This window comes from Musa acuminata, chromosome BXJ3-6 (genome assembly GCF_036884655.1).
Source record: "Musa acuminata AAA Group cultivar baxijiao chromosome BXJ3-6, Cavendish_Baxijiao_AAA, whole genome shotgun sequence".
Taxonomy (NCBI): domain Eukaryota; kingdom Viridiplantae; phylum Streptophyta; class Magnoliopsida; order Zingiberales; family Musaceae; genus Musa; species Musa acuminata.
The window spans coordinates 13,272,459-13,289,800 of NC_088354.1; the positions used below are offsets into that span (position 1 = coordinate 13,272,459).

The 17,342-nt window shown below is 39.9% G+C and overlaps 1 protein-coding gene across 2 annotated transcripts; it reads left to right on the forward strand.

The window, feature by feature from the left end:
- The first annotated feature begins 7,051 nt into the window (after positions 1-7,051).
- Positions 7,052-9,788, forward strand: LOC103988113 (protein CHROMOSOME TRANSMISSION FIDELITY 7). Of its 2 annotated transcripts, XR_010497083.1 has the most exons (8): positions 7,052-7,165; positions 7,242-7,506; positions 7,595-7,693; positions 7,796-7,870; positions 7,950-8,323; positions 8,627-8,766; positions 9,355-9,462; positions 9,563-9,788. XR_010497083.1 is itself a non-coding variant. In XM_009406637.3 (6 exons), the coding sequence occupies exons 1-6, from the start codon at positions 7,116-7,118 to the stop codon at positions 8,760-8,762; spliced, it is 999 nt and encodes a 332-aa protein (XP_009404912.2). In that variant the 5' UTR covers positions 7,052-7,115; the 3' UTR covers positions 8,763-9,316. The 2 variants fall into 2 exon arrangements, 1 of the variants encoding a protein (XP_009404912.2); XM_009406637.3 differs by lacking the exons at positions 9,355-9,462; positions 9,563-9,788 and having other exon boundaries at positions 8,627-9,316.
- The last annotated feature ends 7,554 nt before the right edge of the window (positions 9,789-17,342 follow it).

Below are 17,342 nucleotides of genomic sequence, written 5' to 3' on the forward strand. Positions count from 1 at the left end.
CATGTTGCCTGATGTTGGGCCTTCACGTACTTTGTTTGCATGAAACAACAGTACAGTACATGTGGGTTATAATTACAAGGAGTTGGGTTAGAAAGGAGGGTACCAAAGTAAGAACCAAATCAGATAGATCATTGTCAAATGGAGCTGCAGGACAAGGACAGATATCATGGGGGTGGGCAGTGGAGGGGCCATGCGACGTTCGTTGTGGATGATGATGCTGCTGCTGAGAGGTAATGTACTGCAATAATTCAGCGGAAAAGTGGTGGGCGTGGGCCATTTCCGATGGCTGGCCGTGGCACTTTGAGGAGTTGAAGGACCGGAGAAAAGGCCAGCGTTGCGGATTTGGAGGTCCCGACGACGACAGTGGAATACTGTTCTTCGTGATCAGAGTTAAGGTTGGGACAAAGGCTTCGAGAGGGGGGGGGGGGGTCTACAGAGCACATGCTCATGGTGGACTTGCAGGACTCTTTGTCTGCCCTGCAAACTTGATGCGCACATTCCCATGCATTAATGACGCAGTACAGACGCGTGGTGTGGGATTGCCACTCTATTATGCTCTCTTGACAGGAACGCCTACTCCCAAGTCACTTCCATCACAGTGAGGGAGTCCTGCCCTTGCATTCACATCTTTCACTTTCCAAACAACCACATGAGATGACAGGATGGTGGATCCATCTGATGAATCGAACGGCAGAATCGACAAGGGTCGAAGACGGTGATCCTGCGCTTGCATTCACGTCTTTCACTTTCCAAACAACCACATGAGATGACAAGATGGATCCATCTGATGAATCGAACGGCAGAATCGACAAGGGTCGAAGACGGTGATCATTACAGCCGGAAGGGTTCTGAGCCGAGGTTTGATATGCTCTGATTAGCCCAAGAGTTTTGCTTGTGGGTCGGCCCAAGTGTTTTCTTGGCGCACGCTAATTAAAGGGGGCATATAAGGTTAATTTTAATGTTTGGTAGGGACATGCATATAATATTCCTGGAACATGCCCGATATATGTCTTGGTATACGGATCGTTTAAATGGGTATATTATACGCGTGTACGTATTCAATGCGTTATGGATTTGTGATCAGCCGAGACAGTTATTGGGAGGAACTTACCGGAAGCTTCTAGATCTGGTCATCTGTCGATGATAGGGTATAAAAGGCGCCAGCAGCGAGTGCAAGGACGCTCCTGCCCTCCTCCGCTCCTTGGGGTTTCCACCCCTTCCCCTTCCTTACCTTTGCTCGTCGATCGGTGCAAATGCTCATCAGGCGCCTCTCTCTCTCTCTCCTTTGACAGCACTGGCCTCTCCCCGGCGAAGCTGTCGTCTACCTAGTTTAGCCGGTAGCGGGACGCCGTGGCGCAGAGATCCGTCTTTTCAGTGACGCCCTCGACGTCCCTCCCGGCAACGCGACCGGCGGAGCGCCCGAACCGGTAGAGGTGTCGTTCTTGAATCTTGAAACCTGGAGTAGTTAGAACTCAGGTTTTTGCGTGATTAAGAGTTGGCCTTCTCTAGATCTTCGATGTTGCATATTGTATTTTCCTTCATCTGTTTATCTCTTCTTTTCTTTTAGCACGGGTGGATCTTTTGTTTCTGAATAAATACTTATGAGTTGCATTTGGCAACGGGGTATTGCGTGATTAGATTTGTTTTGAATAAATACTTGAGTTGGGTTTCTCTGCATCTGTGATGCGGTGCACTGATGTTTCATCTGTTTACCTCTTCCGCGGTTTTCTCCGGAATTCGGATGTTTCCTATTGTGTTTTCTTCATCTATTCTTCTCTTCTTCTCTCCTCAGCACTGATGGAACTTGTGTTTCTTAAATCTCGAACCCTGTTGCGAAAAACTACTTGGGCATAAATACTTAGAATTGTTCAAATATAATTAACATTTTATGAAAATCGATTTAGTGAACTCGGTTGTTAGTGTTTGGATAAATTTTATTTTGATAATTTGCAGTTGCAAATGTTGAAGTTAGCAGCAACAAAGAGAAGGGAATTATAGATGATAAAGTTGTATATTCATTTGAAGTTGGTTCTCTTTATAAAGCTTCAGCTGAAAATAATTCTTCATCTGATATACTAATTTTGTTCTTCTGCTTGTTGTTCACCTACATTTATCATGCCAACTAGAACAAATTTTCCTACAACTTCCAAAAGAACAAGGAGACAATCAGGCTGGATGAAAGACTATGTGACTGATGTTCTTGAATTTATTGATGAAGAAGTCGAAGATATTCTAATACACTTTGCATAGTTTGTTGATGGTGATCCAATCACTTTTGAAGAGGCATCAAGTGATGAAAAATAGAAAAGGTGATGAAAGAAGAAATTAACTCCATTTAGAAGAATCAAACTTGGGAATTAATTGACTTACCACAAGAGCGTAAACCCATTGGTGAAAAATGAATTTAAAGAATAAATTTAAAGCAAGAAAATATTATTGAGAAATATAAGGCCAGACCTCATTGCAAAAAACTTAAAGCAAAATAAAGGAATATATTATGATGAAATATTTGCACCAAAACACTGTGATTAATACTTTCTCTTGCAGCTCAAAATAATTGATCGATTAGATATTAAATCAGCATTTTTACATGGTGAATTAAAAAAAAATTATATACAACAACCATCTGGATTTGTGTTAAATGGTTCTGAAAAGAAAATTTATAAATTAAAGAAGACTTTATATGGTTTAAAGCAAGTACTTCGAGCATGATATAGTTGTATAGATTCATTTTTTTTAAACACATGGATTTGAAAAATGTCCTTATGAGCATATTTTACTTGCAAAACATAAAATATGCAGGTAGGATATTAATTATTTGCTTATATGTGGATGATTTAATCTTTACCGGTAATTATCATGATATGATTCAAGAATTTCAAAACTCCATGAATAAAGAATTTGATGTGACTAATTTAGGACTAATGAATTATTTTCTTGGTATTAAAGTTGAACAACAAGATACATGCATTTTCATTTTACAAAAGATATATACCAATAAAATTCTTGATAAATTCAAAATAGACAAAAGTAAGCAAGTTAGTACTCTAGTTGTATGTGGTCTAAAGCTTAGTTATGCTGGAAATGGTAAAAAGATTGATATTACTTATTACAGGTAGATAGTTAGTAGTCTCATGTACTTGACAGTAACAAGACCATATATCATATATGGAGTCAGCTTAATAAGCATATATACGAAGAATCCAATAGAAGTTCATCTTTAAGCAGTAAAGAGAATCTTGCATTATCTGAATGAAAGTCGAGATTTCAGTGTATTCTTTATGATAAGAGAAAATTCTTATTTGACTGGATTTATTGATAGTGATTATGCAGGAGATATTGCTAGTGGAAAGCGTACATCTGGATATATATTCTTTTTGGGATCTGGAGCAATTTCATGATGTTATAAGAAACAACCAATCGTAACACTATCTACAATAAAAGCAGACTATATTGCAATAGCTACATGTGCATCTCAAGTTGTATAGCTCAGAAATCTACTAGAAGAATTCGGATTCAAACAAAATATGTCGACCAAGATTTTTTGTCATAACTCTAACTCTGAAGTTATCCAAGAACCCAGTCAATCGTGATAGAAGCAAATACATTTATGCGATATATCATTTCCTCAAACATCAAGTGAAGAGTAAAGATTAAGGTGTATATATATTTACTAAGCCTATGAATACCGATGTATTTGTGTATCTATGAAAGCTACTTTGAGTTGCAAAATAAAATTTAAATTAAGAGCGAACTGTCACGAACTGTCATCGCGCACCCACAACAATTTTGTTCAACGAACCGTTTAATGCTTTTGTATGCTTGTATAGAGACATGATAGCATATTTTGCTTTAGTTTTGTATAGTTTTGTTTATAAAATACATGTTCGAATATATTACAGCGCTGCAATGCAACCGCTCATCGCGCTGAGCCGAACTATCCCAAAATGACTCCGTTTTCGTATGCCATGACTTATTTTCTGTAAGACGTAGCTGCACACAAAACATCAGCTATTTTAGCACCTTGGAACCCCCAAGGTGGCACAGGACTAGATGGGGTTTCGGTATATTATCAGGCGTTGAAAAATTTTCACAAGTTTGCACGTTAACTTGATGGAAACTTATCTTCATGCCCGGTGATAAGGCATATTTTGGGCATAAGACACGTCACAACCGATACCACACGCTAGGTCAGAATCCGTACCAAGGCGCTGCTCGGCACGTCTCGTCTCGGGAATCCCGCGATGGTGTCGTCCCCAAGACACGCCAAGTCAGAATTCGTACTAAGGCACTGTTCGGCATGTCCACCATGCCAACCCGCGTACGACCGACCCTTTATAGTAATATAAAGACCTATAGCCAGTATTTAGCCCGGAGAGAGGCAAAAATCAATTGAACACTCCGCTGACTTACTCGTCGAAGGGGCCACAATCGGGGATCACCCAACGAGGGTAGTTTTTGCAAGCGAACAACCACTCAGGAGATGGAGAGATGCGGCTAGGCATAAACGATGCCCGGATCGGCACACCGAGGAACGCTGATCAACACCCCGCCATGAGGGCTTGATCGACCTCAGCATCCAGCTCAGCTGATAGAAGACTCCCGATATCGACCTGCGAGCTTGCTCGTCGGAAGGGCCAAAGTCGGGAATCACTCGACGAAGATCATTTTTGTAGGAAAGCGACGACCCACGCCCCGCGAGCGTCTCAACCTGGGTATCGCCATCCAATGTATGAAGACAAGTTGCCAACCACCCCGGAGACGAAGAGATGCGACTCGGCATAAACGACGCTCGGATTGGCACACCGAGGAACGCTGATCAACACCCCACTGCAAGGGCCCGATCGACCTCGATATCCAGTTCAACCGACAAAAGACTCTCGATATCGATCCGTGGACTTAACTGTGCTGACTCACCGATCACGGTATATTTGTTCTTTAATATTTTGACGTTTGAAGGAAGGCATTAATTGTTTGTCTTCGTCTCTCTACCTCTTCTTTTCTCCTAAGCATGTGTGCAACTGTTGTCTCTTGAATGTTGTTGGCAATTGGGTATTGCGTCATTAAATTTATTGGGAATAAGCGTCGTTAGGTTGAACTGGTGCCACAGTAAGCTCTCTTTCTTTCTTTTTGATGGATAATTTGGGATCAGTCGAGGCTTTAGGACGTAGTCACAGGGAAGGATGGAGGAGTAGAGTAACTGAGTTCCAGCTCGAAGATGATTCGACAATAGTGGTTTGAGAGGACAATTGTGGGATGTTAGTTTTTCTTTTTTGCCAATAGGATGTTAGGTTTTTGTAATTGATGTATGATTTCTGGATGTAAAACCATAGATAGGATCTCTTTTTTTTGGATTGGGGGGGAGGGGGGTGGGGGTGTGGGGCGGGGAGGACTGCGTGCGTTGTATCGGAAACATCAATGAATCACAAAAAAGATATCCCAGTTCATATTTTTTGGATCAGAAATTTTTTTGAGGAAATAAGTTCCTATACGCCATAAATTTCACACAGAGGCCAAATAAGTTCTTACAGAAACACATTATTCGTATGCAAGATCAAGAACAATAAGAGGGGAATAAGGAATAGGAAGAACTATAAGAGAGGAATAAGGATAGGAAACAAGGTTCACCGACGACCATCACATCAGGGAAAGAGGCATCAAAGAAGATCGAGAAATGGGGTATCGATCCCGATCCCCGGTAGAGAGGTTTGACGGAGACGAGACGAAGAAGATTGATCGGAGCACACTCTTTATAAGTAAGAACAAAATCTAAGAGAGAATCAAGAGGAGGCAAAGGTGGTTACCAGCGGTCGCCGTCATCGCGAGAGAAGAAACGCCAAAGACGATCAAGAAACGAAGGATCAACCGGTAAGGCGATGGGATCGACTACTGCTTCTTATGATCTGATCTCTGATGGTGACGACGAACACGACCGTGGTTGTGGAGACGAAGGGAGGAGATGGAGAACGGCGCAAGGCTTTCTACGGAAGAGGAGACATGGCGGTTATATATATATATATATATATATATATATATATATATATATATATATATATATATATATATATATATATATATATATATATATATATATATATATATATATATATATATATATATATATATATATATATATATATATATATATATATACATGTATATTTACATATGTATATATATGTATGTATATATATGTATATATATATATATGTATATATATATATACATATATATAGGTTATAATTTATTGGTTATAGGTTAACGAGAGAGAGATCCGAAATGGTTTAAACTCGCACGGCATATTTTACATACATATCTGTGCGTACCCAATCGTCTACCAATCTACCTTGGTCCGTGATTCGTGAGCAAACGCATATCCAGGTGGGGCTTAATAATGACGGCCCAAAAATGTTTGAGCACGAAAATCACGAATTTGAGGTTTTGTGAAACCCATTGACGAAAAATAAGCGAATAAATAATTGTTTCGCTTTCTTCACTTTGAAGAACATCCCCTCAAAACTTTTGAAGGTTTATTTGAAGCATAGTTTGGGACAACACTAATGAATGCTTCCAGGAGGTGTGTCATACCCTTTCTATTTATTTACATGTTGCTTTATTACCTGCATAGCTTTGCTACTGATTGGTGTCAATTTACCTGAAATGTTCGAAGAGTTGGAGTATGGTGTAAGATTACACTCCGAGCTGTCCTAGCAGTCATGACAGCATGGTCAGTGTATGCATGAAGCACACAACTTGGGTACGCAATAGTCTTTGATGCAGCTTATGCGGGTCTAATAATTGCACCATTCTTTTTCTTTTATTATTATTATTTATATTTTTTTAAAAATAATTTTAACCGGAAATGGCAAAAGAATGTTAAATATAATAAAAAATAAAAAAGGAATAATAGAACTAAAAAAAATATATCATCCGGAGCCGGATTCAATTCCGGATTCCCGATCCGATATCGACGCCGCGAGGGCGGCACGACCGAAACAAAAATAAAAAGGGCGGGAAGCGGCAAAATTTTCGAAATCCCCGAAGGCGAAAACATAAGGGGACGTCAAACTCGCCATGGCGCCCCTCCCTCCCCATTGCTTGCTCCCGATTCCGAGATGCAGCAGGCCAAGATCAGCGCCTTCTTTAAGCCCTCCCCTGATCGAAGGTATCTGTTCCCTCCGTTTCTGATTCGTCTAATCTTTGCGTGTCGGCGTTCATGTTCGCGAATTCCAATCGATTAGCGACTGCGATGGCGGGAAGCAAAAGAATCGAGGGGAAGCAGAGGCGAAGGCGTCGAGTGGGCCGGCGACTTCATCGTCCGAGTCCGTCGGCAAGGTCCTTAACAAGAAGCGGAGCTACGCGCAGTACCATCTGGAGTTGGGGCAGTCCGACTTCCTTCTCCGCTCCTGCTCCGTCTGCGGAATGATGTACGCCTGCGGGGATGAGGCCGATGAGAAGTTCCACCGGTCCTTCCACAAGAACTACTACGACGGCATCCAATTCAAGGTCCTTCCGGTTTTCAATGCAATTAATCGGGTTGTTTCTACATCCGCTGCTCGTTGTTGTTCTGTAGCGTGTCGAATTTGATTTGCAGGGCTGGCGCGACGAGAGGGTGATCTCGACGACAACTAGTGTTGACGGCGGCCGCATTCTATTGGTGGTTGATGGTGATCCTCCGTCTCACACGCGCAAGGTCACTTATTCTTCTTTTGAGTGCTCGCAAACTGTTTGTTAAAATGATAGAGATAGATTAATCAACATTCCAGCATCCCAAACCCTTTTCCCGTGTTCTCAGGTCCAAGAAGTGCTTAAGACAATGGAGAAGGAGCTTGGGTTTACCGATGATCACCTTCTCCACAAGCTTTGCAAGGTGATCAATCTACGAAGTAGAAATAAATTATATATGCTGTCAATTTGCTCATGCGTTTTAAGTTTGATGTTGGATGAAGGTTTATCTGTTTATTGCGAATCATCGGATCATTGGCTGCCTTGTCGCCGAACCTATAAAAGCTGCACATAGAGTCATACCGAGTTCTCTCTCTGGCAAATCTTCTAATGGTAACTTTGGGAAGACATCTTCAGGCAAACTGACGCAGAATTTAGAAAGGCAATGCACGAACTTACAATTTGGAGGGTTTAGCTTTAAGAGAGATGTTGCCAGAAGAAGTGGTCTGACAAATAAGACCCGGGTTGATCAATGGGAAACCGGAGCTGTTCTCTGTGAGGAGGAATCTGTGCCTGCTCTCTGTGGCTTTAGGGCCATCTGGGTTGTGCCATCCCAGAGACAGAAGCGGATAGCCTCTCAACTTTTGGATTCTGCAAGGTATTTGTCCGATTGAACTGTGGCCATAACTCAGTCGATATTGTCTAATATAAATGATGTTAATTCCCTTGTAAGATTATATCAAAGCTATTTGAAAATTTTTGGTTAAAGAGTAGACAAATCTTCCACTTATGACATTCATTGTCATGTGTGCATAGACTCAATTTCATATCAACTTTGCCATGACTCCATGGAGTTTCTTTAGTTTGCAACATTCTTCTTGTGATTTATTGGCAGTTTGTTTATAACACGTAACTTGAAATAATGTTTATATGGGCTAATTTTTGCTCTTATCTGCTACAGGAAGAGTTTCTTGGCAGGTAATATATTAGAGCCTTCGCAGTGTGCATTCTCGCCTCCGACCTCTGCTGGGAGGGCATTGGCATTCAGTTTTTGCTGCAGCAATGCATACCTGATTTATAGGGAGGATGATGTCTGAGGAGGTAACTACTTCGATCTTTGTGCTGATGGATCTTTTTGCTGAATAAAAATATCAGTCAACACTGTTCCACGGAACATATATCAACTAAGCAGAGGAAGAGCAATTTTGTATTCAATTGGAATCAAGCTTGCAATCATGAATGGTTGATATTTGTTTGGAGCATTCTCTCTGCATGCCAAAATGGTTACTTCCAAGCATATTTACCTAATGGTGGTCATCAAATAGATTTAGTAATCTCATTTTTACTGAGATTAAAAATATAAATGTTATCCAAACGCATCCGTCTATTCGTGTATCTCGTGAGGGATGTGAATATAGTTGATTTCGATTCCTTTAATTATTAATGCCTTTGATCCTTTTAAAAAGGCTTCATGGGTATTGATTACGTGGCTACTACCTCATCTTAGTTAATGCTAATGCTCGTGGAAGGCCAAAGAAATGACGCATTGGCTGGCGATGTTTCATCATATTTGGCTGGCTACTACCTCATCTTAGTTGACCCGGTTTCCTTATTTTGCTTTGTTGCTTCATCATAATGCGGCCTTGTTCCCTCCTGTCGATGTTTTGATGAACGGTTGGGGTGTTACAGCGGCCGATCCGCCCGGTCCAGGGCCGGTTCGTTCCCTCTGCACGAGCCGGTTCAGCGAGGGAGTGCAGGGGGACGGGTGTGGTCCTTCCACGAATCCTCGAGGACGAAGTAAACATCAAACCTCTTAAGTTAATTTGTCTGATTTATTCTCTTTTTTTCTGCCTATATATTGGAACATTTCATAAGTGCATTCTCATTTGTGTTGCAGATGTGAAGAGCGGACGAGAACAGCAGGCAACAGGGAATGGAGGAAACAGGCAGCAAGAAAATCTAATGGTGAAGAAATCATCTTCAGCAGCCCATCTCAGGAGTGGACTTGCCGAAAGGAAGAACTCATCTTCCACCCTCTTCTGTCACATTACTGTTTTATAGAATCATAATCAATATTAGTATATTATATAGTAAAATTAAATAGAATCATAATCAAATAGAATTTACGTGAAACTTTTTTCTCAATCAGAGAATCCGTTATAAAAATTTTTCACAGCATAAATTGGAGATAATCCGTTATAAAAATAATAAATATATAAATCTTAATCTTTTGCTCAAAATCATAGTAATAATTTGAAAAAAATAATTGAGATACAAAGATTGTCATTGTGTATAATATTCAAATTCTTCTTAAATAATCATAATAAGAATCTATTGTAGATTTTATCTGAATGATTAAGAATAGTTTTTCTGTGTTGTTTTTATCTTTTTTTTATTTTTTATTATTTTGCTTTGTTCTCTTTTTTTTTTGGAATCACATAGCTATAGTATTCTATCTCGTTACTATAGTTTTTTCTTACTATTTTCATAGCTATTACACCCTCTTACTTTGGATCTAGGGTTTAGAGAATGGGGGGTGGGTTGTTAAAGCCCACAATGGGCTAAACTATAGGTTGTCAGCCTAACAACCTCTTCCTTCAGCCCATAAGAGAGGTTGTCCTAAGACTCCTCAATGTGAAGCCATGCTGACCGTTGGTACATCTTCTGTATTTTTTTTGGTAAGGTCTTTGTTAATATATTTACTTTATTATCATTTGTGTGAATTTTTTGAAGGTACAATTGTTTTTCTTCAAGTACATTTCGAATTCAATGGTATCTAACATTTATATGTTTTGATTTGGAATGAAAAGTTGGGTTCTTACACAAATGAATAGTACTCTAGTTGTCACAATTCACTACATAATTTTTCTATTTCAATCTCAATTCTTATAAGAATTATTTTATCCATAACATTTCTTTTCAAACCTTTGTTGTAGTAGTAATATATTATGCTTTTGTGGTGGAAAGAGCAATACACCTTTGCAATATGTATTACCATGACATAGCTCCCCCTGCAAAAGTAAGTATAAAACATGATGTGGACTTCCTCATATCTAGATCTCTTGTCATATTTGCATTTGTGTAATTTGTCAACACAGGTGGTCCACCTCAAAAGCTTAAATAAACTTTAGAACTCCCTCTAAGATATTTAAAGATTCACTTCACTATTGCCCAGTGCACTTTGTTTAGATTTATAAGAAATCTATTAGTAACACCCACTACATATAGATGTCCGGCCTCGTACATACCATTGCATATATTAAACTTATAATTACTAAAGTATAAGGAACATTTTGCATCTTCTCATTCTTCTCATCACTTGACGGATTTTGTTCTGAGTACAACTTGAAGTGACCTACAAGAGGAGAACTAACTGGTTTTGAATTGCTCATACTAAACTTTTTCAATACTTTCTCGATGTATTTCTTTTGTGACAACCAAATTTTATTATTTTTTTCTGTCACGGAAAATTTGCATGCCTAGTATTTGCTTTGTTGGCCCCATGTCCTATATTGCAAAAGACTCACTTAGTTCTTTCTTTAATCTGTCAATTATAAACATATCTTTTCCAAGAATAAGCATGTCATTAACATAAATTAAGAGAATAATAAAATTCTTACCAAACTATTTGATGTTCACATAATGATTTGAAGCTGTTTTTTTATCCATTTTCTGTCATAAATGAATCAAACTTTATGTACAATTATCTTAGAGCTTGCTTTAGCTCATACAAGCTCTTCCTCAACTTGTAGATAAAATTCTCTTTACCTTTGATTTTGAAGCCTTCTGGTTACTTCATATAAATTTCCTCCAAATCACCATGAAAGAAAGCTGTCTTCACATCTAATACCAAGAGCAACACGAATATAAGACATTTTAATAATAGGAGAAAAAATATCTTCAAAGTCAATATATTTCTTTTGACCAAAACCTTTCACAATCAATCTAGTTTTGTACTTTGGTTGAGAACAATATTTTTGAGTCTTTAACATGAAAATTCACTTATTCTTCAAGGCTTTCATTCCATTTGGTAATAGCACCAAATCATATGTATAGTTCTTCTGAAGAGCATCTATCTCTTCCTACATATCAACTAACCACTTCTTTTTCTGTTTACTTTCAACTGCTTCTTGGTAACTCTCTGGTTCACCTGCATCAGTAAGCATCACATACTCATCTGTAGAGTATCTTCTGAAAGGTTGACGTTATTTAGAAGATCTTCTCAACTAAAATTCTGCGGGAAGTTGCTCTCCAAATCCTTCTTGCTCAACATGTCCTGCAGGTAGATTAACATCAGGCTCTACACCATCTTCTTGCACATCTCCCCCATCATCACCCTAATATACTAGAGGAGTAACTGGATAACAATTTGCTAATCCTTCTGCAGAAGTCTTGGCTGGTGCCTTCTTCTTTAAATCCTCAAAGAAGACCACATCTCTGCTTCTAAACTTCTTATACTTTTCTGGATCCCAAAGCTTGTAACCAAACTGATCATGTGAGTAATCAAGAAAAATATATTCTTTTTTCTTACCATCTAGCTTAGATCTTTCATTATTTGGAACATTTGCAAATGCATGATAACAAATACTCTCAAATGCCTATAGGAAACATCTTTTCCTAACCATACATACCATGTAACATCACTATCTAGGGTTGTAATGGTGACAAGTTGATCACATCAACTACAGTCCTCAAAGCCTCATCCCAAAACCTTTTAGGTAGCTTGGCCTGTGAAAGCATACATATGATCTTTTCCATGATTGTGTGTTTCATCCTCTCTACAATTGCATTATGCTGAGGTGTACTAGGAACTGTCATCTTATGTTGGATGTCATGTGACCTGCAATAATCATTAAATAATCCTATATACTAACCACCATTATCTGATCTTATGCATTTTAATTGCCTTTCCATCTCCCTTTTAACTTTGGCATGAAACTCTTTGAAGATATTAATAACCTGATATTTGGTCTTCATAGCATAGGCCTGAACTTTCTTTGAAAAATCATTTATAAAAGTGACAAAATAAAGTGTACAATTGATGCCAGGAACATTAACAGATCTATCAGGAGTTTTTGTCCTCAAAAGACTACATACATATGCCTAAACACGATCTACCAGGAGTTTTTGTACCTCCGAGGTCTGGCAATACCTCTCTCTTGGAAAAAGCTTGTAGCCCCTTATTGCTCATGTGTCTCAGTCGCCTATGCCACAACTCCATGTTGAAATCTTTCCCTATAGCATTCAGTTGCTCACCACAAGCTTTAGCTTGCAACCTATATAAGGTGTGACATTTCTTTCTACTAGCCACAATAAATGAACCTTTATTGAGCTTCCACGTTTGACTTGACATGTAATTTTTTTGCTTATTATATTTTGATATTTATTACTTTATATTGACTATTACATATATGCATGTATATATTGTGATGTCCTTGGATCTGTGCAATGAGAATCGGATCGTGATGAGATCATGATAATGAGACCGGTTCGCCTTTAAACATAGATCCTAAATAATTCCGGTCATAGGTTACTCGAGAGAGACATCGAGATAATCGGATAGAGTGGTGTGTTGTATACCCGTCTATATGATGGATGCAACTGGTCTCATAGCTACTCATGTTGGGACACTAGGGATATAATACATGTGCTCATTGGAGATTGAGTTCACTAATTGATCCGCTTACGGAATGCTGAATGGTTGATAATACCTTATTGTTAAACAATGATTTCGTAGTCCCAAAGATATATCTGGTCCTTAAACTTGAGATACCAAGGATGTCCTATATGAGTGCTCCATTCTTTGATACCAGACTTATAGGTTTGGATGTCCCTGATCTAGTACAGTTGGTCATCGGGAGTGACAGTCAACCTTACAAGGGCTATTGAGTGTCGATAGAGAATCATCCACTCTTGGTGTCATGAGAGAATATCCCATGTGTTCTTGCTCAGACAAATCCCTAGTCAGGGTTATTCGGATTGAGAGAGGAAGAGTTCTCTAGGAGAATCCGATTAGAGCGAGACTCGAGTAGAAACTGTATGAGTCTGACAGCATCATACCTGATATACGGTCTCTGGGATATTATATGGATGAGAGACTATAGGTATATGATAATTGAGGACAGACAAGTTCAATAAATTGGATTCCCCTATGTCGTCTGGGGATTACGGTGTAGTGGCCTGGTACGTTCGCAGTTGATGAGTCGAGTGAATTATTATGGAGATAATAATTCACTGAGCCAAAAGGAGTTCTGACATATATGACTCACGACCAGCTTGATATTGAGCCTAGAGGGTCGCACACTTATGGTAGGTGTTGCGATGAGTAAAGGTTCAGATATAAGATATCTGTCAGAGCCTTTATCTTATTGGATATCCAATAAGTCCCTGAATTATTGAATCTTATGAATGAGATCCAATAAGAGCCCTTGAGTGATTATTGGATAGAGATCCACTAATCTAAGAGGCTTGGGTTGTTGGATGGAGATCCAATACCTAATAGGGAAGGATCCATTATGGTTAAGTTGACAGGGGACCTTTATAAATAAGAGGGATTCAATGGTTCATAGGCTATAGAGCCTTTGCTTGCCTCTCATATTCTTTTCCCCATCTCCACCTTAGAGCAGGCCTGGAATTTTGAGGAGCGTCGTCGCAGCCCTACTGTGTGGATCACTACTAGAGAGAAGGGCGCTTGATCTCCTTCACCCTCTCCTAGAGATATGCAAGGATTCAGGGATATACGATCTCCCTAGGTAACACAATATACTCTATACGCAGTTTTAAGTTTCGTAGAATTGTGCGCACCAATTTTCACACGATGACGAACAAATCTTTGGGAAATTGAGGATTTTGTTTTCTGTTCTTCCGCTGCGCTTATGATGTCGCTCCCAAGATTGAACAATAGTGGTGTTAGAGCTAGGTTATTCGTGCGAAAGATTGGTTTTAAACTGCGTGTGTTGTGTTTTGGAGAAACTTTTGACGTCAAAATCGTTGACGCAAAAGCGAGAAAGAGTAGCAACAGTTATTGCCCTCGATTTACGTGCATGTAGTCGCCTACAGCGGTAGTCATAGGCAGGCAGCACAACGTCGGCGCATGCGTAGGGGTTGCGCCTATAACAGTCGACCGGTGTCCTGCTTGCAGTAGGCTTGCGGTCGGCATGGCTGGCAGCCCGTGAGTTCCCCACCCGCGGGTGCTGCCTCTGGCCACAGCACCTACAAGGGCAAGCAACACATGCGGGCGACCTGCCCACAGAGGTCGGTGGCGCTTGTGGCACTTATAAGCGCACCTATAGCGGTAGTCACCCAAAAGAGGGGTGTCGCCCGCGAGTAGAGCCACCTAGGGGGGGTGCCCACCAACAGGGGCAACGTCGCTAGTGGGCGTGCTGCCCACAAGCGGGGGCAGTGCCCTCGCCCTCCGCCACACTGCTCGCCACCGGTAGGGTGGCAACGACAGCAGTAGGGGAAAGGGAGAAAGGGGCTTAGGGTTTTATGGACAAAAGATAGTTTTGCCCCTCGAAATTTAAGAAATTCTGAAAATGCCCCTCTGAATTCAAAAAATTCCATACATATCCCTTATTTCAAAAATATTAATTAATTAAAAGATTTAATTGATTATTATTTTTATTATTATCTAGTAGTTCTACATGATGATGATTTATACATGTGATGTATGATGTGTGGATAGATGATCATAGATAGTGTGATGTGTGTACTTGTGATTATTATTATTGGGGCTTGCGAGTCTCTATTATATTTCTCGTTTATTATCGGGCCTGCATGCCTATAATTAAGTTGTAATCACACGAGGAGACGTAGTGGGAGCGTAGAAGCGATAGTGAGACCCACGAGAATGACGGTCGCGATGCATGGAGATGCGTCGAGATGTTGACATAACCGACGAGGACGAGATGAACGATCACAGGATATGAAGATGCACCGTTGCACATATAGATCTTGATGTGAGTGATTAGGCCCACTGGCTCGGGCCTAATCACATTAGGTTGTGGTCCATGATCATCTGGTGTGATTGCTTATACACCTAATATATATATATATATATATATATATATATATATATATATATATATATATATATATTTGTATGCGAAGTAGATATATATTAAATATGTATATGTGTGACATGTCATATTATGAGACCAAATCATAGAAACCCCTCTCTCGATAATATTAAGTCGGCAAACATGAGACAATTAGATTGACCCACGTGGCCTTCCATTGTTATAGGTAGGGATCGATTCCCAGTGTAGGTTGAGATGGTCGAGCCCTTCGAGGCTTACCTATATCGCGATTCGCTATCTTACCTACGACATAGAGATGACACCGATGATCTGAGAATATGGTATGCTTGGTCGAGTCCCTCGAGGGTATATCATCGAATCAGACTCATCTTGTAATGATGGTGTTGATTTAACTGAACATCATGGTTGGTCGAGCCCCTCGAGACCATGATAATTCGAAGGTTGAACAGGACGAGAATCACAAGGAGTTGTGATCGGCAAGAGTTGCCTACCTTTCGGGTTTAGTGTAATTGGTCGAGTCCCTCGAGGTTACACTAAGACGCTGATTGGATTTCGATCCTCACTAGAAGTCTGCTGGAGACTTCGTTTCACGCGTTGAGGGTGTCGTGTGACTCGCTAGTAAGATAGAAGTCCATATCTTGATTATTTATTTGTATAAAATCTGCATGTTATATATTTCTGCTGCATCTATATTTTTAGAAAATGTCGTATTCAAATCCCTTACATGACAAGCTTGATGTCAACTATCTCACTGGTCCAAATTATACGGATTGGCTCCGCAACTTGAGAATTGTTTTTACGGTAGAGAAAATCGCGTACATCCTTGATATAGTGATGCCTACGCCTGAGGAAGGGGCAAGTGAGGATGAGATCGCTCGCTACATGAAGTACATTGATGACTCTACTCTTGCTTAGTGTTACATTTTTGGCTCTATGACTCCTGAGTTACAGAGATAACATGAAAAGATGGATGTCAGATCTATTCTCTTACATGTTCGTAAACTGTTTGAGGAATAGGGAAGGACTCAGCGATATGAGATATCCAAGAGCCTCTTCCGTGCTAGGATGACTGAGGGGATATCGGTTCAGAACCATGTCTTAAAGATGATTGAGTGGATAGAGAAACTCACATGTCTAGGAATGGTCCTAGAGGATAACTTGTGTGTGGACATTGTGCTTCTATCCCTACCAAATTCCTTTTCAGAGTTCATAATGAATTTTAATATGAACAAGCTTGAGGTAACTCTCCCAGAGCTCCTCAATATGTTGAGGGAAACAAAGAGCACTATCATAAAAGAGAAGCTAGTTCTCTATACTGGTGAGATTAGAAACAAAAGGAAAGCAGAAAAGTCCCTTAAGAAAGGCAAGGGCAAGGGCAGACTAGGTAAAGCAAAGGTTGCTAAGAAAGACCCGACAAAAGATAAAGGCCAGTGCTTCCACTACGGAAAAGATGGGTATCGGAAGAGGAACTACAAAGAATACCTTGCAGAGAGGGCGAAATAGAAACTTGGAAAAGCTTTAGGTACATTCATGATCAATCTCTAGTTGTCAGATTTTTGTGATAGTGCATTGGAATTGGATACCGGTATTGTTTATCACATCTGCAATTTGTTGTAGAGTTTGGCAAAGCCTGTTGGA